At 37.3% G+C, this 25227-nt stretch overlaps 1 protein-coding gene across 3 annotated transcripts in view; it reads right to left on the bottom strand.

Annotated features, from left to right (window-relative positions):
• The window catches only part of ZFAT (zinc finger and AT-hook domain containing), a 77737-nt gene that overhangs the window by 16453 nt on the left and 36057 nt on the right, over positions 1-25227 (bottom strand). For 2 of the 3 annotated variants that reach the window (XM_059867445.1, XM_059867454.1), the window contains exons 7-13: positions 24672-24904; positions 18225-18312; positions 14276-14425; positions 12251-12424; positions 8996-9084; positions 6210-6348; positions 243-361 (exon numbers count right to left, since the gene is read on the bottom strand). In XM_059867445.1, the coding sequence (XP_059723428.1) occupies positions 243-361; positions 6210-6348; positions 8996-9084; positions 12251-12424; positions 14276-14425; positions 18225-18312; positions 24672-24904 (992 nt within the window). The remainder of the gene's footprint in view (positions 1-242; positions 362-6209; positions 6349-8995; positions 9085-12250; positions 12425-14275; positions 14426-18224; positions 18313-24671; positions 24905-25227) is intronic. The other variant, XM_059867462.1, reaches the window with a different exon arrangement.

Raw genomic sequence — 25227 nt, forward strand, 5'->3', positions numbered from 1 at the left:
AAACAGAGGACTAGAAGCCTAAAATGCAAAAATAAGCACTTACAAGGTTGCTAACCCTACCATATATTAAAATTTAACAGACACAGCAAGGCACGCATTCACACAAAGATAAGATCCCACAATCTTCTCATCTTATATGAAGTCAGAACCACATTTTTTCCACACTTCTTATTTTTATCCTTACTTTCCTCCCCAGAATTTTAAAAAATCTTAGGGTCAAAGCCATTGTTATTTTGCTTTACCTCCCATTTGGTCTCCCCATCATTCTCCACCAGCTTCATTCCATGCTTGTTTTTAAGATGTCTGTTGAACTCCCATTTTGTACCGTACACAAAGCTGCAAACAGGACACTTAATGCCACCTACAAGATAACAGAAATAAATTCTTTGAGTTATTTTTATATAAATTCTTTTTCAACACAGGAACAACCTGCTTATTTGACCCCATCTCAATCAAGACATGTAACTGTAAAATGTTTTCTTTTAGCCATTTGTCCAGTATGAAATATATTGATGTTTAACATATACATCGGTGGCATACTTCAGTAATATTTTTTAAATGTGTCCTCTCAAATACAGCTGTTCTAATTTTCTCAAGTTTCAAAACAAACATTGGTTTGTTTTTTTTACTTTAGCAAAGTAAACTGGGAGGCATTAACAATGTAATATTCTCTTTACCCAAATATCTTTGCTCTTGAATTTTATGTTAACATGCAAACTGTAAATAGTGTTTTCTGTCAACAAAATAATGCATAGCAAGAAGTTAAAACAATGTTTAATGTGTGAGTGTGCAGCATTACAGGTAAAAATCTAAGCATGATAAAATAATGAGAATCCAATTTTTTATACGAGATTAAAGAGCTTTTACTTCTTTTGCTTATGAAAGCCGTTTGGTCAAATGTCAGATCCCACTTCCTTGTAATTATGCAAATAAGTATTTCTCTTTTTTTTCCCTCTGTTGACTAAAGACAACATGAACAACCTGCATGTGAAAAATTGTTGCATTAGATGACCAGAACTCACTGTAACAAATATAATAGCAGGCACTATGCTACCACAAGCCTGACTCCACTTCATTATGGCAAAAAATGATTCTCACCATTATGTTCCAAGGCAAACACACCCACAGGAGCTGGACATAAGCCAAGACCTGGCTGCACAGTCCTTTATGAACAAGGCAATTAGAAAAAACATCCCATTTTACATTAATGGAAAGCTACCATATGGTAACCAGGTGAAAAGAAGCAAAATTTTTATTTTGATAAAACAGAAGGTAACTACATCCAGTCTCTAGGGTGAGAGACACTTACTTTCATTGACACCTATTGTTACTACACTAACCCTCTTCTTTCCTATGTCTTTACCAAACTTCACTGTTAGAGCAGATGCTCAATATTCCACCTCTAGGCAAAACTAAAGCAGTTTTACTAAGGGAAACTCAAAAAATTCAGATTAGAATAGATTAGTTTAGATAATATTATCAGTTACAGAAAATGAAATTACACATTAATTTCACACCAATCTGTAGTACTAGGAAAAACATATTGCTGTGAAGCAGTGAACACTTTTCTGCATTACTTTGATATCAAAATCATTATAAAAACACACCAGGTATATTAAATCTGTAATTTTTGTCATTATGAATTTAATAAAAGAACAAGTAATAGAGACATAGAATTCAACTGGTAATATATAACTCCATATCAGTGACTTGATATGGAAGCTCAGAAAAATTAATTTCTAGATAATTTTTTAGAATAATGGGTAACATACAGAGAGTGTCAATGAATTACACACCTTTACTACTTTCAATAACAAAACTGATATTTGTAACAAAACACTGCAGGCAGATCTTACATAGCTCCACAACTTCTTTCACATTGGTATGTGCTCCTTTTTATTTATTGACCTAAAATCTCCACAAGACAATTCTCATTTGAGCTGTAGAACAGAACACTGAGGCCACAGCTGGATCCTCATGTATGGCCTGCACAAGCAGCTGCACAAACACAAACCAAAATCTGTCTCTCAGACATGTAAACAAAATGTTTATGGATGAGAGGGAGTATCAGTGAGGAGAAAAGAAACAAATTTGGGAAAAATTGTTTGTGACTTGCCCAGCACAAAGCTAATGAAACTATAAAATAAGCCATCAAAAATGAGCATATAGACAGGGCCTTGTAGAAAAACTAGTGGGTAATGCATAATATTCTTGCCACTTTTGCAGAATATATCAAATTCTTATGCTGTTTGTTTTCCTTTATTACTTTATAATACTTAAATAAATGTCAGATCATAGGCTTCTACTGAAACAAAGAAACACACACACCCTGCAAAATCCCAAGCATTTCTCTGATCCTGGGTGATTCCAATTTCTAACCACAAGCCCAGAAATTAAATACTGCTGTCTATCCTTGGCAATGCAGTTACTCCAATGAACACAGTCCCTCTTCTATGAATCATTCATTTATTTATAAGCTCATTCTAGGAATCTTGAGTACAGTCCAGCAGTCTACATTCATATAAATATTTCCAATTAAGTTTATTTGCAGTGCCTGCAATGCAGTCAAAAACCAACTGAGAGTAGAGGAGATGAGCAAGTGTGAGGCAATTCACTCTGGGTTCAGTAGGTAACTTAGAAAAAGCAGACTACAATACAAATAGATATAGACAGCTTTTATTAGATATTAATCTTTGTTTCCTCCCCCTCTCAATTTCTTTTCAAGCCTTTTTGGTTGCTCATACTCTCTTCTTTTCCTTTTTATCTATAGAACCTTCATTTCAAAGGATTTGTTTAATATCAGGCCTTTTTCCTTTATATGAATACATGAATAAATTTCCAAAATTGCTTTTCAGATCTATGAATACAGTAATTGAAACTAAATAGAAGCTTGTCAGACAGCAAGGTGCAACTTCTGGACCAAGCAGCTCAGAAACCCACAGAATCATCCAAAGGTTTGGATTGGAAGGGACCTTAAAGATCATCTTGTTCCATCCCTGTGCCAATTGGCAGGGACACCTTCCACTAGACCAGGTTGCTCAGGGCTCCATCCAACCTGGCCTGGAACACTTCCAGGCATGGGGCATCCACAATTTATCTGGGTAATTTTTTTCAGTACCTCACAGTAAAGAATTTATTTCTAACATCTATTACCTCGTATGATACCCAGGTGTCATCTAGGACAAATATGACTTGTCATACTGCAGAATGTGTCCACAATATCCTGTTTTTTCTGTATGAACCAAATACAGAAAACATTCTGATTTCCAAATCAGGAAAACCTTTATTAACTTCAATAGGATTCATGTTTATCACTTCCAAATGCAAATGTCTCCCACCTGGAACAATTCTTCCCCCAGTGAGATTACCAACTCACTGAAAAAAAATTGATGTTTCTATAGCCTGATAAGGGATCTCTGGTCTTATTTGGAGCCCAGGTGCAAGATACATCTGATGCTTCACAGAACAGGAAATTGAGTTGGCAAAGGAAGCTGCATGTGGGAAATCACACCTGTTAATATAGCTTTCTTCATTACAGAGCCCTGAGAAGAGAGCTGACTTCATAGTTCCTACATGGATTTGATGCCTCATTACTACTCTAAAATGCTTGACTTTTCCACAGGTGAATTTGGAAAACAGGCACAGCACTATTGTCAGCACAGGAAATATAAATGCTGTGTAAGGAGAGGAAGAGAAAGAAGGATGCAAAGCCAGGGATGGAAAGAACAGAAAAGGCTGTTTCAGTTGTAAGGGACCTACAAGGACCATCCAATCCAACTGCCTGACCAGTTCAGGGGTGACCAAAAGTTAAAGTTGTTGTTAAGGGCATTGCCCAAATGCCCCTTGAACACTGACAGCCTTCAAGCATTGATCACCTCTCTGGGAAGCCTCTTCCACAGTTTCACCACCCTCTCAGTAAAGAAATGCTTCCTAATGTCCAGTCTAAGCCTCCCAGGCACAGTTTTGAACCATTCCAACATGTTCCATCACTGGATCCCAAGGAGAAGAGCTCAGCACTTCCCTCTCCCCTTTCCCCCTCAGGAAGCTGTCAGAGAGCAATGAGGTCACCCCTCAGCCTCCTCCAAACCAGACAAGCCCAGAGCCCTCAGGTGCTCCTCACAGGACATGGCTTCCAGCCCCATCACCATCTTTGGTACCCTCTGGACACAGTCATGAACCTTCACATCCTCACCTGGTGATCCCAGCCCTGCACTCAGGGCTCCCACCCTGAGCACAGCAGGATAATCCTCTCTTTTCCCTGCTACTCATGCTGTGTTTAATGCAGCCCAGGATGGGATTTGCCCTCTGGGCTGCCAGGGCCACTGCTGGCTCCTGGAGAGCTGCTGCAACCAGAACCCTGCTTGCAGGGCTGATCTCCCCACTCAGACTAGTGCCAGGCATTGCTCCACCCTGGGGGCAGAAGCTGACATTTGACCTTGTTAAATTTCATCCTGTCCAATGTTCCAGTGGGGTGGGAAAAGGATTTCCATCACAGGAAAAAAGTGTCCTCTCTCTCATCTCACTCCAATGTCTCCATTTTAAGGCTACTCTTGCACCTCAACAACTTTATAGTTCTTTTGTTTCAGTGGAAAAGAATTACCTTCAGAAATGCATTTATCTGGCTCCCAAAGGGGAAGGAAAGCCTAATCAGTATAAGATTAATTTTCTTTGTTCCAAACATTGCAAGTATGATCCCTAAGTTATACTAGGAGAATTCATTCTCTCATATCTATTCCTAAAAGAAGCTACAGACAAATAATTCCTTGCAGTGTTCAGATATTTGGAAAGTTAAACAAAGCTCCCCATAGTGAAGAGTTTTTCCTTCATCTGGGTGACTACAAAATAGAGGCTCTGAATCCTGACCAAGCAAATATTACTTCCTTAAAACAACTGCAGGTTCCCCATGGACTTGTACTGCCTGTGAAAATAATCATAAAATTATACTATATATTCCTACTCTGTTATAGACACTTACTTTTAAAATTTTTTGGTTGTTTTGTTTTTTACAAAAGGAAACAAAGAAATGTCATACAAAACCAACAGATACTCAGATTACTTATTGTAGTTATACATTTTCCCCTTATAGAGCAAGTTTAAAGGGAGAATCTACAACTGAGTTTTCTTTCTCTGTGTCATGATTTCAGTATTTTAACAGGGATTAATGCCTTCAATAGATTAATGTTATGTGTTAGATTAATTATTTGGAAATAGCATTTAGAAATAATGTAACCTTAGAAGAATTATATTTAATTCATTATCTAATACAACAGCATTATTTTGGTCTCTATTCCTCTTCAAAAAAATCAGAAACTGAAGATTCCAAAGGATGAAACTGTTGGTAGTTTCTACTAAAAAACTAGGGAAAACACTTTCTAAAGTTATGCGCAACAAAGAAGGAAACTTAATTTTACCAAGAATGAAAATATTTTCCAGACAATTTAATATTTAATCTGGCTTTCTCCTCTTCTTGCTCAATATTCCTCACACCAGGCACTACAACTGAAAGAGCTTTGCACCCATAAATGTACCTGACTGTACAATCAGATGTTTGCTTTGGTTCATCTACCCAGTGTGTAACAGCAAAGCTACTTATGGGAGTCAGACTAATCCTAAATTAGACTGCTGTGATTTTTGTTTTACTACTAATAAATTCTTGGCTTACACAGACAGGTGTGCTTCCTTTGCCCATAAACAACATTCTGAGCATAACAATTCCTAACCTGTTTTACCTGTACTCTCTTTACTCCCTGGCTTTTTCTAGTGGGGGAATAATTTGCTGCCATTTACTTTTCAGTCACTTTCCTTATGTTTGCTGAACCTTACCTCGAGTTCAACCTTGCAGAATTGTCACAGAAATTTATCAGCAGAATGGTAGAAATTTATCATTCATTTCAACATGCAGTGATACTTGACTCACAAAAAGAGACAAACAAGTGTAAATGATAAATGTATGCAACAACATATAGCACAGTCAGGGTCAAACAAAACTTTGGTTCCCACACTCTTAAAAACCAAGAACAAAGGACACTGAATGAAGGGTAAAAGGTGGCCATTTCAGAATTACTAAAAAGGTTTAATGATTTATCATATGACACCCAATAAACTGAAGAGCACCTACTCCACAAAAGTTTAGATTCACACCAAGTTTGCTTCAGCAAAAAAAAAAAAAACAAACAAAAAAAAACAAATCTTATTTGGTGGAGATGTACCTTGTTGGATAAGAGCTTCAGCTGCAGGCTCCCCAGACCCTGCATTGACATACTCTTCATTGGGATGCTTCCTGTTGTAATGCCTCTTCAGGGACCCAGATATATTGCAGGAATAGTGGCAATGTGCACAGCGGAAGGGCTGGGAGCAAAAAGGAAAATGTTGGACTGTATTTCCTCACCTCTTCAGTATACTGGTCTAAGCTGCAATGTTTTGACCCCAAGAAACCATGTTCATTTCTGGCTTGGGCATCTTTCAAGGGAACCCTCGAAAATTCAAAAGAAATTGAAGCTGTAACTAAACATTACCTAAATTTGGTTCTTTTTATTATGTGCAAGACAACAAATATTCTCACTATTATAAGACTATTACCCAGTTTTTGTAATTCAGTAAATTGTGTCTTTTCATAATTGATGATAACAGGTCTGACCATGTGGAGACTACTATGAGATGACTCAGCTGCTGTGAGCTTTGGTCTGACAAAGGGCAGCAAGACAACTAAAATAACTGAAAGTACAACATGATTGCACAGCCAATCAAATTTAACTCCCTTTCCCTTTCCTTTCCCTTTCCTTTCCCTTTCCTTTCCCTTTCCTTTCCCTTTCCTTTCCCTTTCCTTTCCCTTTCCTTTCCCTTTCCTTTCCCTTTCCTTTCCCTTTCCTTTCCCTTTCCTTTCCCTTTCCTTTCCCTTTCCTTTCCCTTTCCTTTCCCTTTCCTTTCCTTTCCTTTCCTTTCCTTTCCTTTCCTTTCCTTTCCTTTCCTTTCCTTTCCTTTCCTTTCCTTTCCTTTCCTTTCCTCCCTCTTCCCTCTTCCCTCTTCCCTGGCATTTGCATTTCTCTGACCATTTGGTGAGCTGACTTTGGCAGCTAAATTAATTAATTTTTTAAGAACACATCTCTCTTCAACTGACATAGAGACAAATTCCTAAAGAAAAAAAAAATTAGGAAAACAAACATTTGAGCCTAAAGTTAACCTTTGATAATAACTTTCTGACTGAGAAAAATCACAGTTATAGGGACCTTGACACAAGCATTAGGTCCTGTAAAAGCATGCAGATGTTGACTGAAGTCCTCAGGGAAAAGTCAAGTTCCTCAGAATAGGATGGAAAATGTTTCATGCACAGCAGTCCCACCTAAAGCTCCTCAGCAGAAAATGGTTGGTACAGAAATGTTCATCCAGGAGCTGAATTTAAAGCAGGGAAATGTCTGCAGTCAGGGTACATTGATTAGTACACTCTCCTGAGCTCATTGCTCATGATCTTCCTTCAGGATCCAAACAGCAAAAATAAGGAAGAAAAGTGATGTTCAGACTCCCTTAACCTTATGCTTCAGAGGGTACTGTAAAATTCAGCTACTCAGTATTTCAGAGATGGATATTCTCTTTCTATTGCTGAAACTGTCATTTTTTAAAGAAAATAATGCAGACAGACTACTGTGCTCTTGTAGCACTCACTTGTACAAGTCATGCATGTTACCTACTATAGCAGGACTAGATAGCAGGCTTGCAAATTCATGGAGCTGGGAAATATGATGGATTAAAGGATCATTAGGTCACATAAGTAGTGACATTTCTCTGAGCCTGATAAGCATGAAAACAACTGTCCTAGAAGGAGGCAAACATTTTTTGAACTCCTCTAAACAAATACTCCTGATTGATCTAACCCAGAGTTCAGTTCTCTTGACGATGTCTTGAACTGCCACACTTATGTGTAGGAAGATCCCAAGGTCAGAACCAGCTGCATTTCAAGAACTGCACTGTGAGTGCATTAATCACTTTAGCCATCAAAAAAGGAAAATCATATCTTCCCCTTTACAAAAAAAACCTTTTAAAAAAATGTAAGTCTGGCGCAAAACCACATACTAAAGACAGAACAATTATTTGTTCAGAATGTATCACCTCTTTAGATTACTTGTTTTGTCTTCCAAAACTTAAACCATCATTGAAAAGACTGCCTGCCTTGCTGCTTTATGGTACTTGTTAAGAATGCCTGCAGTGTACTCTATATAGAAGTAAAATGATCTGTTAGATAATGAAAGATGTTACATATGAAAATAGAATCGTGTTTTCAATAAGAAATATGTTCACTGTTAAGACAAAGCCTCACATTAAAATGAATATTTCCTTAAATAAAAAATACTGTCTTTTCTGGAAAAGGAACCAGTATAATTCCTATTTACTGAATATAACATTTCACAATACATTACATTAGGACCTATCATACTGAGAACTAATGTGAAATTTAGCAATAAAAACGTACTACAATTTATTAAAATAAACTGTATCTCTAATCTAAATATTTCACATAAACATTAACAATTTTCAAAACTCTTCCCAATGCATGTTTCAGATAAATGTTTTAAGGTAAGTGTTTTAAAATGAATTCTCTTCTATTTTCTTCAAGTATATGAACTCATCTGTAGTACAAGAGACTGGCAAATTTCAGGGAAAATTTGAATCAACAGTGATAGTGGGGATTTGCTTCCATACCTTCCTAGGACATTTTAAGGTACATATCAAATTCACTCATTCAAGGACTGACAATCAAACCCAAAAAATTTGTTTCATATTGCAAAACACAGATATTTTTGTCAAATAAAACTACTAATTACAAATTGGTCATGACCAAATGTCTCAAAAGTCTGAATATAAGGTCAAAATTTCCAAAATATTAACATGTTTATATACTGTTAATTGTCATCAAATAAGAAAATGTGCCAGTTTTAATACTGCTATCTAAAGTTCTGTGTATTTTCTTATAACTTTAAGTATGATTTATATGTTTTCTTACCTTGAAAGAGACATGTTGTTCCATATGACGTAGGAGCTGTGGTTTCTGGGCTGCTGTGTAGTCACATACTGTGCATTTAAACTGCTTTCCTGCAACGGGAATAGCAAATGGAATACTTTTTTTCCTATTTAAGTTCAGAAAACTACTGATTCTATTTCCTCATAAAGATAAATTCCAAAATGCTAAGAATGAAAAATAAGAGAAGTCTGGCACTTGCTCTGCAAAATTTTATTTAACTAGAGCTAAGAGCAGAATAAAGGAGGAAAAAAGGCTCGAGTACAATCTTTAAATAATAAGCATTAAATGCTCTGTATTCTCCTGGGATAGTCACTTGGGAAAGAAGAAAAAGAATTGTTATAGTGCACCCTAAATGGAAGAAGGAAATCCATTATTTACAACTGCAGGCACAGCTACTTTGCTGTTTGTAAAGCACACTTGGAAATCCTTAAAACACCAATGTTTGATCTTGTTCACATGGGTTTAGTTATTTCTGTCCCAGGCACTGAATTGCTATGATTCAAATACATTTTCCCCTCAAAGCAGTCTCTCTCACTAATCTATTTTTTCCCTTATGATTTAAATTAACACAATTTCCTTCCTTTTATTCTCTTGGTTTCACACTCTCTTTCTCCTTATTTTGCTTCTAAGATTCTATCAGTCCTGCTACCTGCAGCCAAATTACAAAGTGCATTAAATACGGAAGGACTTCATTCCTGAATTAAATGTGCACAGCTGGCAAATTGTATTTGACTGATGTGGAAAAAGGATATGCTAAAAACTACTCCAAAAGTAAAAGAATCAAAAGGTAAAGTAGAAGTAGAATAGATAATATTCTGTATAATCACAAAGAGATGAGGTTTCTTAGATTCCAGATGCTGATGAAAAAGGTAAAAGCATTTTATACCAAGTGTGAAAGTTTCTATAAAACACAGCTAAGAAGCACCTTCTGGTATCTAAATAAAATAATGAAAATCAGGCATTCTGGTTTACTTCTACCCACATGCAGTAATGACCCTGGACTACAGAACTGCTTGTTATCATGTCACTCTTGAGAAGTCTGTCTTCTGGAAAAGAATAAATCAGACACAAAACTACTTTATATTCCATGACTTAAATTGACCTTGCAGGGCTCTGATATTTGAACAAAAATTGCTTGGATTCATAAGTCAGGAAGACAAGACTCATAACAGTGAAACAGCTTTCAAATTCACTTATTTGTGAAATAACTGAAGAACACTAGATGTGTGCTGCTAAGAACTTCTGCAGTGCTGTCACTACAGCAAGGGACACTGGGCAAAGAGAAACTGTCACTCAGAAGGCTGAATGTCCCCTGACAAACCACATTCCTGGTGACAAATGTCCTTTTTCACAAGAGTTTGAAATGCATGAAAAGTTTGCTGGGGTGGACTTAGTGAGGAAACTTACTTAAGACTCCACAGACAGTGAGATCCTGCTTCCACTGGAGCCAGTGGTCAAACTCACCTTCCAAAGGTGCTGGGAATTTCCTGGAACAGTTTTGGAAGTGTGAAAAGCAAGGCACAAGAGCCTAAGTCTTGGATTTATTTGTACCAGTCAAAAATGGAGGTTTACTAAAAAGGAACACAGAGTCATGGAATGGTTTGGGTTGGAAGGGACCTTAAAGATCATCTTGTTCCAGCCCCAATCACCCTGTGATGGGCTGGGAACCTTCCACTAGAAGTCACTGGAGTTATTCCAGAAGATGATGAATTTGAAGGCAGATAAAAAAGGCTCCTGGTAGTAACAATGCTTCTAGAGCCAAGGTTTCAGCTTGACCTAGCAGTAACTTATAAAAGAACACAGTTCCTCACATGGATTTGAATGCTTAAAGCTAACTTCACACTTTTAAACCCAATCCAGACATGGCTAGATCCTGTTCAGCTTTAGCACTGTTCTCAACAACACTAAATTTCAAAGCAGTCTCAGATGAATTGCAGTAATGACTTATGCACACATAGATTCGTTCAAGAAGTCTAACTAACACAGAGGTGAAAACAAATTCAACTTTCATCGCTGAATTTCAGCATTTGATTGTGCCAGATGGTGAAAACAAAACAGAAAGGTTTCGAAATGAAACCTCATAAAGTGATTTTTTTTAATGGGGCCATAAAAAGAGACCTTTTCATTTTTCTTTATAGACTGATCATGCTTGAAATTTTCTTTTCTTTCAAATACAACAATTTGCCACCTCCTAGCAAGGAATCAGCTGAGGTTTGCATTTGGTAAGTAAAATCTTGATTCTCACATATGAAGCTTAGATGCATATGCCAGACCTACTACTGATCAAGTTACTTCAAAATACTGGAAAGTACTTTTTGAATAACAACTGATTTACTAACACATAGCATTTCTGCAGTAACTGGTAATAAACCAATAGCTATAATCTTCCTGTGAGATGCAGTATATTGATGTAAAAATGACTGTTTCTTCCACTTGAACACACAGATATAAGCATTAAAAAATATCTCTAACACAGAAACTTCAAATGTATTCTAAAAATGTAACAGAGCATTGTGTGCTTTCTCTGAAGATGTAATTTGAAAATTAAAAAAAAGGTAAATTAAATGGTCAATAAAAAGCAGAATGAGGTTTCACACAATTACATGAGTAACAAAAATCAAGCTACTAAGTCATAATGAAGGTCTGTACAACTTATTCTGCTAAATAATTTACTTCAGTATGATAATCACAGAATAATAAAGTACTGTTGTGCTCTAAACTTTGATATAAAATGGGATACTTTTCTGGATGTGCATCTTGCTTTTTTCAGTTATCTTCACAGTAATTATAAAATTGCAGGGCAAATGAGGTGCTGAGTGTGAGACTGTAGAGAGTAAGTGCCCAGGTTTGCCACTGGCTGATTGGACACCAGGATCCTAATAATATTCTTGTAGAATAAAAAAGTGAGAGACTTAACTTAACAGTAAGAGACAGAACTATTGGCAATTTTAAATTTCTATTGAAATAAACAATTCTCTGTTAGAACAAGGAAGGCATACAAAGCCAGTATGAATTTCAGAGAAACCTAATATTTCAGAGACAGCTATCTTTCACATAAATTAATTTCACAAAGTTTTGAATTATTTCCCAAATGGTGTCTCCTGGGAATAAAAAAAATCTGTAAATCACATTGAAGTGTTCAACTGAAAAGCATTTGTTAATAAGGCCTGTGGTTCAGCCAATATTTATTGTCCTAAAATAGATTTAATAAATAGATAATAGATTTAATGCACTTACCATCAGCAGTATGAAGGAGTTTATGGCTCTTCAAAGTGCCTTTTGATTTGAACTTTTTCCCACACATATCACAAAGGTGGGTTTTCTCCGTGCTGTGACGATTCATGTGAGCTTTCAAGTTGCTCTTGCTGCGGGTGGCGTACTCACAGAGGGAACATTTGAAGGGTTTAACACCTAAAAATGAAAAAATATACCATGAAACAACCAGGCTGTGCCTTTTCATGAAAGGGTGGACATTTGCTTGAAAGAAATTTCAGATCATGTGAGCAAAAATAGACAAACACTTCAAAATTTGGATCTGTACAAATAAGAAATTTCATCTACAGCTTCTATGTAAATGATGCTGAGCTCATGATAGCATCACTCAATTTGCTAAGAGAAAAGAGGAGTTCTTTCACAATTGAATATTGCCCTACTGAAGCTAGGTACTGAGCTTAGCCAGGAAAATGCTCATATTTGGGCCTTGGTATGCCTACCCTCCCTTTAGAAGTAAAATCCAGGCTGCCTATGTTTATGCCAAGCTGGTATACATGTCTCCCTTCAGAAGTCTTCAGGTAACTCCCATTCTCTGTTTACTACAACCAACAGTGAGGAAACCTGTTGTAAGGAGGACTGCTTCATTAGGCAGTTAACATGAAAGCAGAAGTTAAATGTGCAAGCTGTGTTTTAGGGTTAATTACTGTCAGATTTGCTAATGGTTCAGGCAGATACAAGCACTTAAAACTTCTCTTCCCTCAAATTGTCCAAAGCATACAAGAGAGATACCCAGTGGGTCATCTAACAGAAGGTCTATAAGAACAAAGTAAATCCTTCAAAGAAAAGCTGAATAAATCTGAATTGGCAGAGTAGTTCAACAGTTTCATGAGGATCTGCACATTTTAGATTGATACTCGTGACCTTAAAATTAGATTTACAAGCATGAAGAATTACAGTCTGCTTTAAGCAGACTTGATTGCACACTTTGATTTGGGAAGAAATTTCTATTCACCTCTTTCTCCTGCCAGGTAGATGACATGGGTTCCCAGTTCCAGTCAGAATAAAAGAACTTTGTCTATGGAATACATAAGGAATTTCTCTAACCTAAATTCTGCCTTGCCTAAACTCCTTAAAGGAGGAAAGGCCACTGGAGAGGAGCCCTGCTCTGCTACATAGGCAGGAAAGCCCACAGTTAGAGCATTCAAACAAATATGCTGAACTACCTATATGGGAACACTTTGGAAACAAGATACCTGTCTGAGAGCACCAAATCCCATTATCCCCTTCATGCAGAGGGATGGCTGAAGAACCTAAAATCACAGGCAATCTGTTCCACAGATTACAAATGGGACTAAAGACCATATAAGCTGTCTTCAACCTTTTATAAAAATACACAGACTGAGTAAACACAAGATTTTACTGTCTAAAGATTTTAAATTCAAGGCACTTTTAACCCATGTGTTGCCATATTACTGGAATTTCTCCCTAAAAATGTCATAAATATGATGAACATTATCTTAGGGGATTCTGATCACCGTCTGTGTCAAAGGCAGCTAGCTGCCGTGCTCTGCAGTATTTAATTAAAATATTCACAGAATTTTATGTATACATCAAAGCAACTGGATTTCAATTGGTTTACTAACAGATTTCCATACCAAGGATTTTTGGACAAATGTAAAAGGAGCAGCAGAGACTCATAAGAAGATACAGAAAATTACTTGTTTCAAAATACTGAGCATGTATTTAATTCACTCCTCCTTACTCACATAGAATACTTTATAGATGTTTATAAATGTGTTCTGGAAATAAAATTGCATCAGAATTTTATTAATTTTCATAAAACATTTAAACTGTCTGTTAATGTTCTGAGTGGGAAGTTCCATATGTGATCCAGAATCCATTAAACTGATTCATTAACCTCCAATGTTGCTTAAAGTTTTGCATTTGAGTATAGAAATAAACTTGAATCTGGTGGTTTTTTATGTCAGGAAAGCTTCAGTGGAATATGAGACTCGTTATATGCCCAAAAGCTTAAAACCAGAGTTTTACCTTCATGAGCCCAAATATGACGTTGAAGGTCTGATCCGTTCTTCATAAAATAAAAATCACAGTGGGGACATTTCACAGCTCGTTTTCCAATAAGTCCTTTCAGCTGAACTCTTCTGCCAAGAATCTCAGAAATAGTAGTCATTGAAACCTCTAAGAGAAATGCAAAAAGTAGTAAGAACCAGAAGGACATGAGGGAATTTATTTTCTAAGTAATATTAAAGAACTAGATCCTTATTCACTCCAACTTTTAAAAAGCTGTATTTCCCCTACTCCCACTTGAGCAAAGAGCACAAGGACCTTTTTATCCTTTAGGCCTTCTAGGATGCTCTGTCCTTTCTCTCCTGATCTGTGAACTCACTGTCCTCACTGCTGCCTGTTTAAGAAAAAATAAATTAATATTTTAAATATAAAAAACTTGGTTGGGCCACTGGCACAAAAGATGATTTTATTACTGTGACCCTTCCCCATAAACTAAATTGGCAATTTTTTCTTCAATATTTTCAAAAGCTTTATTCACGATTTCGCCCCAGATTTCCAGATGTCAAGGATCTGAAGACATTTCACTTCAGCCAAAGCTACAATGGTCAGAATTCTGATAATCAGGCACTTTGAAGGGAAAACCAGGCTCATGGAATAAATGTGACTGGAAGGGACCTCTGAAGTCACCTACTCCAAGCAGTCAACTTTACAGTTCCATTTTCAAAGTTAGATCAAGTTGCCTGGGGTCATATCCAGTCCTGTCCTGAATAAATCCAAGGATGCAGATTCTAAAGCCTCTCTTGGCCCATTGCAGTGTTTAACCATCTTTACAGTTAAAACTGTTTTCCTAGTTCTAGTCAGAATCTTCTTGTTTCAACTGAAATCCCTTCACTGTACAGCTCCAAGAAAAATCTCCCTCTGTCTTCTTTTTAATTAGATTGCTGAAGACAGCAATTAAGATTCCTCTCCTGGCCTTTTTTTATTCAAGCTAGACACACTCAATTCTGTGTATTTCCTTCATATGAGATAATGTTTTGGTTGTCACAGTGAAAAAGTTCAAAATAATGAAGTTTAAACTAAAGTGGCCCAGATGCATAATGAAAACAATGCCAGATGCTTTTAAAAATGAATCAAATTGCTCAATGCACGTCAGATGAATGAAATGCTATCTCCTGACTTAATGAAAGTACAACACTCATGCAATCTAAACCTTAAGACATGAAAGCTGGTGACATATTATGCTCCAAATCTTATACACTTAGAAGTTCCTGTCTAAACTTTGTTTTTACCAAAAATCACCTTGTCACCTGATGATCAGTCCCAGAATGGAATCACAAAAATCCTGGCTGAACTCTTATGCACAGGGAAAATAACCTCAAAAGGTAACTATAAAAGCCCATGAACTGAGCAGAGATAAGTTCTAAGGTACCAAAAAAAATGAAAAATACAGCCATAAGTCTGAACCCTCATTCTGCCTTTCATGGCTTAGATCCTTCATTCATGACTGCAGGCTAGGATGTCTGCTCAGTGGGGAGCTATGGAAGCTGATGCCTCTCATGCCTCAGAACTATTAAGAAATATATTAAATCAGACAGTGGATGAAAGGTAGATAATTCTGAGAGCTGGGACCAGAACCCAAGACTCCTCCTCCACTGCTGAGTACAAAAATCATTGGGCAATAAAGCCAAGCTCTCTTATCTCTTTGGCTTGAAATACTGCTCTGCCAAAATCTACAGAGATTTTTCTCTCACTGCCCTCATGGGACCAAAATTCAACTCCTCTGCAAATACAGAAGAGGAAGGACTAATTTTTGATTTCATACTTTCTACTTGATGAAACAGAAGAGACAAGGGAGCAGGGCATGCTGAATGATACTAAGAAAGGAAGAAGAGGGGGAGTTCTAGACTATTTTAATGATGAATATGAAAGTGTTTCAGTTTAAATTAATTTTTGATATGTTGTTTTAAAATTCAATTCCTCTTAAACAGTACCTGTCTTTCCTTTCATCTTCATTAATTTTAATTTATATTTTTGAAAACAACTGCACTCATGCCACTGCAGTATTTAATAGTTTGTACCATCAGACCCTTCACATTTATATGGCTTGTAACTAAGTGTGGTGTACAAAGGATTTCTTCGTGATTACAAGGAGAAAATTCACAGAAATAAAAAAGATTTGTGCATTACTTCTCCTCCATGTATTAAAACAGGCTTCTTGCATAACTGTTGCATAGGCATATCTTAGATGTAGTATTTCTTTAGTGCCATACAGATACATCTACTAAATCTGCTATTCTGCCTTTCAGCTCTATTAGCCTATGATACAAGAATGAAAAATGAAAACACAAAATAATAGTGCAGATTTTCTTTCTAAACCTTATTTCTATTGTAAGAGTTTAAAAGACCCACTTGAATTTGAAATAAATTACACTATACTTTTTTTAGAGGGATTCAGATACCAAATGAATTGTTCAGGAGTATTTAAATCCATGAATTTAGTACTTCAGGGCTCCAGAATTAACGGGTATTTCTGGACCTCAGACATAGCACACAGTGATCATTCAGCAGTCAGTGGACAAGAACAGGCTAATGACAACATGTAAGGGCACAGAACAGCATTGTCCTGCCAGTTCTCAGGTCCTCTTATTTAGGGGAGTCTCCTGTGCTCCCTGGCTGAGGCAGCACAAAGGCTTTAAAGGCACAGTTCTTGAGAGTCAGTTTCTATGCTTACTGGAGTTATACCTCCTGACTACAGTATAGTTCAGAAGCCTTTTCTCATCTCAATTTCCTGCATCAGACATGTCCTCTGACGTACGACAAGCCCTCCAACCACACTGCTCTGGAGTGGTCTGCAAATAAAGAGGTTTAGTTACTAAAGAGCTGAAGTGGGAGTTAAGGAAGAAATTAAAGTGAAGGAAATGGTTTAAAACACGGGTCTAGCACTATCTAGTGGCAGTAGGAAGATAAACTGCTGCTTTACCAATTATGCTGTACATCTGACAAGAAAGACAAGGGAAGTTAAACCATTTCTGTTGTATTTTTTCCCTTAGACTCAGTCCGAGCATGACCAGTGTTTTCCTTCTTTGTATCCAATTATGTCAGGTGATAAGGAGAACTGTAGATGAATTAATGGAAGTGTTACCTCTCCCTCCTCTGCAGTAGCAGAAGGACTTTCTATCCAACATAACACAGATCCTGAGAAGCAGGAAAGTAGGGACACACCAGTGTGATTGCTGAGTTCACATCAGTGAGGCTTAAATCAGTCCCCACACCAGCATTCTGACATCAAATTCCCAAGATCTGAGAAAGAATTGTTTACTAAGGCACAGCCCATTGACTCAACACATTCATGTTATCTTGTACTTGCACTGATAAATCAGGGCACCAGAATGCAAGGTATAAACAGAGTTTGGGGCAGTTTGCTGCATCCAGCCAGGCTTGCCAGTTCCATTACTACTGGCCACACCACATCCCAGCTGGTTCTAGCAGGAGCCCTGCTGCAGACCCCAGTTGTCCCTGGGGGTCCAGCCCAGCCCATGGGACCTGGACAGGCACAGGGCCAGCTCTGCATTCCCATCAGGCACCTACAGACAAATCATGAGCCCTGAACACATTCCTGTCAGCTCATATAAGGCCAGTGGGAATTTTACATCTCCTGGGTTGCTACAGGATGTCTATATGCCTGATCCCAAACTTCCAGTGCTTAATGTGAATTCACCCTTTGCCAGATGAAGATAGATTTCTTAGCACAATTACCTGACATATTCCACAACACACATGCTCAAACAGTAATACTTTTCTCTCTAAATTCTAACATCTGCAAAACCAACAAAATTCTTACTCTAAACCAGTTGAATTAGAAATAGACTCTTCTCTTTCTTAGGAATATAATCACATTGCTCATTCTAAACCCTTATCCATTTATTGCCATAGACTGAGAAATCTTCCTTGATTTTTTTTTTTTTCTTACCAGGATGATTTGTTTTGATGTGAGATTTTATAAGTCGATCTTCAGAAAATGACTTCTCACACACAGGACAGGAGTAACTCTTTTTATCCTTAAGTGAGAAAGAAAGAGATTGCATTTTCAGTCTACTGGTAAAATCACTATAGTCATTATTCAGTAATACATGGTTCTCTACAAAGTTATAATTCAAGGTTCAGTTTTTAAGGAAAAAATGAATGTATTTATAGCAAAATAAGTGAAGAAGAAATATTAAAAGACTCTAAGCACATCATTAATCCTCATGAATACAGGGCTCTAAGTTACAGCAGATGAGAATATGCACAATAAATGTAACCATTATCTTCTGACTGACTCTGTAGAAAATCAGGAGTCAAAAGATCAAGTCACAGAACAGAAGAAAATGTATTTGATGTAAGCAGTGCATCAAATAGGGGGGTTTTCTTCTTTTTTTCACAAGTCCACCCTTCTGAAACCAGGACCAGATCTTCTGAAGACAACCACCACTATGTGGGCTTATAAAATGTCCTGAAATTGAGCAGCAGAGTTAACAATGACAGATGTTATTACTTATTCAGTGTCTACATTTCCCGCAATTTTATAAATATTCAGCATTTTATGTATTAGCAATAAAGTCTTATTCTAGTATTTTGATTTAAAGACTACTGTGGATTTTCTCAGGGTCACTGATGTTATAGCAGATTTAACACTATCAATCAAGTTCAACTGGAGAGTTTTGATGCATCTCTTCCTATATATATTCCTATATTCCTATCATTTTAGTCTAATTGTAATTTTCCTGTTTTTACAAATGCATCTAACTCCTAAAAATGTAGGAATTTTCTCCATTACACTTTAAATTAAATCTTGACAGTCACAATATAAATTGGAGAGATTGAACTTTCCAGAAGTGCCGGCTGGCACTGGATGCTCAATCAAATGAATGGGTCATAGTCACCTCTGCACTGAGTAGATTCATTTATGAGTGGATTATCAAAACCACAGATGGAGGGAGTCAAGTTAGTCCCGACAGCTGGGCAGGCGCCCAGGTAACACAGAACTTGTTTGGAGAGGTGCAGCTGCCCACCTAGCAGAGATCTCTGAAAAGGTGAGCTGAAGCCACAGAACAGACACTTCACTACTCATTCCAGGACAGAAATACTTCCTAAGAGTGTAGAAGGAAGATTATTGATCAAAATGGGACAGACCCCTGTGTTATGAAGGAGAAATCTGGAGATCACAGGAGGCTAAGGGTCCTGGACTCTATCAGTTTCTGACCTTTGACCAAAGACCATCTTTGAATAGCAAGGAGGACTGTACAAGGAGGTCATTTTGTCCAGATGCTGCAGTTGTACATGGACACCTCTCTTGACAGGAAAGCAAAAATTGATGGGTTTTCATGGCAGACAGGTTTTGGAATATGATGCAGTGTTTGCAGTCAGTCTCATGTACCTCTGAGAAACAAATCCCTGTGTTGAAGTACATACAAGTTAAAACCAGCAGTGGCCCTAGAACCCTTGGGCTGAAATAGCAATTAACACTCCCACAGCTGTAAGAGATGGAGCTCTCACTGCCACTGATGTGGCAGTGGCACAAGGAGAATTCTGCCTGAGCTGACAGCCATTGGCTCCTGTGAGAAAACCTGCACCAGGGACTGGGGATGGCAGCTACACAAGGATTACCACTCTGAGGGCTGTACCTTGCTATGCTGGAGTTTGGGCTGTCATCATTTAAGCCCTAAGAATCTTAAGGGGAAAAAAAGGAACATCAGAGAATACTAGCTGTTTTGGAAGAGATTCAAGGAGCCTGCAAAGCTGACAAAACCTTGAAAAAGAGCTGTTAGTTTGTGGAATTAGAGTTTCTCAAATGATATAACCTAAATCTGCTACTGATGATTTTGGATTTCTATCTGAACATGTTACTCCAATAAAGATTGGTAGATTAATCATAACAAACTCCATAGCAATGTTTGCACCTTTTCAAAGATGTAGTTGCATGATCACATTCATAATTTGGCACATATAAGTAAAACAGCACAAAATCATTTAGGGGATCTTGAGCTGAAATGTGTTGACAGATCTCAGTCTGTTCCTCAAACTTGCTATACATCTGATTTCAAAACATACAATAAATAAAGGGGAAAAAATAGTATACTTTTAAAGTGCAGTTGGGTGTTGCTGGTCTTTAATACTCATTGAATTAAGTATTTCTCAGTGTGGCCAGAACATTGAGAAAAATGTTAAAAAAGAAAATAAAAATTCAACACTCCACTACACACGGGCTACTTCAGCTGAAGAGCTGTTAACTGTGACAACTTCACATTCTTATTAATATTCCTGAGGAAGGCAAGGCTATAAGCCTTTATCTTAGAGGAAAAACCAAAATAATCAGAAAATGCATCAAGAGCTATAGAGCAACATGAATGGATGGGTGCTGAGAACTCATCTTTCCACAAGATGATGGTAACAAAATTCTTCAATAATGAAATAATGCCAACAGCTTTTTTCAAGCTCTTAGAAAGTTATCTACACCAAGTTCTGCATAAGTGATCTTCAAAAGGGTTATCTTTTGTAGTGTAACAGAGCATGCTAGGAGCACTGAGTCCCTTCAAAGTGTGGCTCCAGTTCCTGACAGAGAGTGCTCAGCTGAAGCCAAACCTTTCCTTGCTGGGTATCCAGGCCAGTGCCAGAGTACTGGAGCTCATGCTGTCAGCTTGGAACACCTAAGTGTTCTACTGCTGCTGCCCTGAGAGCTTGTGTGAGTCCTTCAGTGCAATCCCACCAGTCTCAAAACAGCCTTTACAGATCCCCTGCTGCAAATGAAGTATTTCAGAGCACCCAGACCACAACACAGAGCCCAAGAGAAGTTCCCCTGCTCCACAACTCCAGCTCTTCAGGTGCCCTGGCCAGAGGTAATGATGACAGAAACCCTTTAAAGGCTGAGGTTGCAGAAATACCTGAATCACATACTCAGCAAGCAAGTTCTCCTCTGGTAAAAATGAAAGTTATTTTTCCTATGCCTTATTGGAATACCTGCCTTTTAAATGCCTTTGAAGGTTTTTTTGAAGGGCACGAACAGAAGCAAAACATGGAGAGAACTGCATGTACCTTTGTTAGAGACTAGCTGCAAAGTCCAATCAGCTGTTTAAATTTCAAAGGCAATCACGGCCTGATATTTGCTCAACACCCCTATTAGCCATTTTGAGGAAATATAAGAAACTTAAAATAATTCCTAAATAAAGGTAGGTTTTTGACTGAAAGTGTTGTTTACATTCCATAAAACAGGAATTAATTAGGTACTTTAATTAGAATTAAGTATTCTTAAACCTAGTGAAAATAAATTAGCCTAATATTATCACAAATTTTCTTGTTTATACTATTTCTTAATTAAATAAGGCCACTTACATAATAATCGCAATGCATTTCTCTTTATTTAAATGAATTAAAATTGTGCTAAGAAAGCATCAGCTATTTTGCATTATCCATTTTTAGTGCTCTGAAGAGAATTTTATTTCTCTGAGGCATGTGCTTCAAGATAATTCAAGGGGTAGGTATACAAGTATACAGTCCCAAAAATAAAAATTAAACTCCTCTACTAAATATTGGCACTCACAGAATATTTCCAGGAAAAGTTCCCACGACTCAATTAACACAAAATTTGATTGCATCATTTTGTAGAGGAATAGAGGACCAAAGCCTACTCCCATATCCATCCAGAAATTTAATTTCTAACACCCACGGGATCAGAATTAGACCCCCCCCACTTCTGAGGAGTGAAGACCTCCAGAAATCTTCACCACAGTTGTCATGATGTTCAAATAAAAATTTTCCCAAAAGATTCCTGCATTAAACTGATGTCCCATTAAAATGCAACTCAGCTAAAAGGATGTGATATACTTAGAAGACAGTTGTGCACACATGTGAAGGAGGCTACAGAAAAATGTGCAGATGTTTAGACAGATTTTTCTGAAGTCTGGCAAGAAGCAGAACTCAGCTCACAAAATGATAAGCCCCTGCATACAGTACTTAAGCTTTTTTTTTTTTTTTTTGGTGAAATAACTATTAGTAAAAACAAATGCCAAGCTGACATTCATTATGGAAGTGAGGCCTAAGAGCAAAAGCTGCTTTTCAACCAAGTGCCTGATTATTAGACCAGAGATGTTTTTGTTAACTGTTTCCCTTTGCCTTCTTGACTGCTCAGCAGCACTGCTCCAGAGGCAGAGGTAACACAGCCAGAGCAGTGACCATGTCAAAATTTACTCTCCTCAGGAAGGGCAAATAAGTAATCAGAGCTTGAGCATCTCACATCCTACCAATAGCTACGCTATTACATGAAAGGTCAACAGCATCATGGAGTTTCTAAGCATCCTTCCAAAGACAAGAATAATTCACGTCCCAAAATGTGCATGAAAGCAGATGTAGGCATCTAATAATGGGTGGTGGTTCTGGGTCTGAACTGCAGTTTTATAGAGGTGCTAATGTTGCAGTATCAATTACATATAGAGACTTAAAATATTTTCAGAGACAAACCTTTCTGTGATGTTTTCTGCTGATGCTCAGCACACTGAGTATGGCAAAAAACTCTGGTACCTACTTCAGCATTGTTTAATTCCACACCCTGCTCTTTAATGTTACCATGAGCTCATTCATAATATAAATTGTACTAAAACAATTTGAAACTGCCCAGCCCCTTCCTAGGTTCCATGACACTGAAGTGATTGGTCATGTCACAGTTTGAACTTTGGAGGAGCTCAATAAATGCCAATAAACATCAAAAATCTACAGTAAAAATCTTAGGAGCAAAAGAGGAGCACTGAAAATCAGAGAATATATACAAAGTTTAGGTTTTGAATGAAGCCATGCCTCAATTCCCAGGCTTCAAAAGTAAATATCTTCCCTGTAACAACAATGTGTAGCAAACACAGAAGGCAAGAGGCAGCACATTCACACTCCCCTTCATCATCTGCCAGGGAATAACCAACCCCAAATTACAAGACTTGGGTGCTGCACAGAGAGTAAGGTGGGTGTCTATACAGTGATATAAACAATGATGAAGGGGAAGCTGCTTTTCAATACCCATCATTTATCTTTTACAAATAATGCAGGGATCCAGCTGAAATGCAGCCAGCAAGGAGGTGATGAAGGATACCCATCCACACAAGAAACTGAACCGAGAATTCAATATCTTCTGTCTCCAGAGAAGTTTAAATTCTAATATTCATTAAGAATTGATTTTTCAAATGAAAATTAAAGTAGATTTCCACATTTAACTGTGCATAGATATATTTTTGAAGAAGTGGTCCTTTCACTAAGATATACATGGAGTAAATATAACAAGCAGTGGGCACAAAGACCAATATGAGAATTGTCAAAATCTAATACATGAATTTTTCAATCCAGTTAAATAAATATATTTGACAGTAAGCATCAGTAAGCATGATTCTGAAAGACCTTGCCATCACAATGGTTGTAATTATGAAATCCATTTTCTCAGTTCTATTTAGAATTATGAAAATGATCTTCCTGATGGGATCTGCTGGACATTCATCACACTTGAAAACCAGGTACTTACAGAAGGATATAGGAGAGCTAATTGTAGACTCTTTTTTCTTAAGTCTTCTTAGACATCAATAACACAGATTTTTGCTATCAGATGGGCATTGTAAACATCATGAATTCAAAAACATTCAAAAAGTGTCTATTATGTGAATTTTCTGCACCTTTCACAACAAATTCAGACTCCATTTCAAATATTTACAGAAGGGGAGGACGCAAGGGGGGAAATTTTTCCTTTTTGTGTCATTTCTTCTGTTTGGTTTTAAAGTTCTTCAGAAGTAGCTGCTTAAGAAGAGAAGGAGGTGAAGTGTGGTTCTGTTCCAAATACCTTTAAAGTAAATTCAGCTGTTGGAAATACTGACCAATAGCCTACTAAGGCCTGGTTTTAGCACATGGCATTCTGAGGGCTTTCTGAACAAGACAGGAACCTTTAAAAAAATGTGATCTCACTCCCAACACAACAGAAAATGTTAGATGTTCAACTGCAACTAGGTGGAGATACTGGAAAAAAATCCTTTTTAACAACTAAAATATCTTTTGTCTGTAGTAATTAAGAAGAACATATTTCCATTTTACACAAGTCATTTATTTATGAAGGAAGGGAATTCAGGTTCACAGAATGAAGTAATGTAACAATAGTACCAACTTTATTTTACTCACTCAAAGGATCTGAAAATACTGGGAAGAACAAAGACAGAAAATGGATACAGACATACTGCTGTGGAAACAGCTCTGAGAAGGTCCAAATATCCAGTTACTCTAAGTCAGATATTCCCAGAAGTGTGCAGAGAACACTAAGGTTAGAACCCTGAGCTATGCCTTAAAGTATTACCACAGAATTCCAAATGCTGAAGAAGACACTGAATTCAGACAAACACACATTTGGTTTGCTACTCACCAGATCTGAGTGAACTTTAAGGTGTGCCTGGAGCTTGTATTTATCTGGAGTGGAGTAATCACAATGTTCTGTGGGACACTTCAGCAAAATGTTGCTGTGTTTCTGGATGACGTGACGCTTAAGGCAGTTCTTGGTGATGGAAGAATAATTGCACTGGGAGCAGTAATATAAATGTTCTCGAGTGTGCGTTCGGACATGCATGTCATAGTGCACCTGGTACCAAAACAACTTGCCTGAAAATCAAATTAGACATAAAGAAAGTAACTCCTAAACAATTGTTAGTGAAAATTTTAAAAAATAACCGATTTGCTTTCAGGACAAAACACACTGTTTGAATCCTGTCCCTTTTGTCCTTGATGAAAACTTGTCTACAGACCCTTTGCTACTAAAAATATATTTACAAATCCACCTTTGCCTAACAAGATCATGTTATATGTCCTGAAACAGCCTAACAAGGGCAACTTCAGCACATATCAATGATCTTTTTCCTAACGAAAAAGTCCTATACATCTGTTCTCTTATGCAAAGAATCTGAATGCAACTGTACACTAAAAGA

The sequence above is a fragment of the Haemorhous mexicanus genome, chromosome 1 (assembly GCF_027477595.1).
Source record: "Haemorhous mexicanus isolate bHaeMex1 chromosome 1, bHaeMex1.pri, whole genome shotgun sequence".
Classification (NCBI taxonomy): Eukaryota; Metazoa; Chordata; class Aves; order Passeriformes; family Fringillidae; genus Haemorhous; species Haemorhous mexicanus.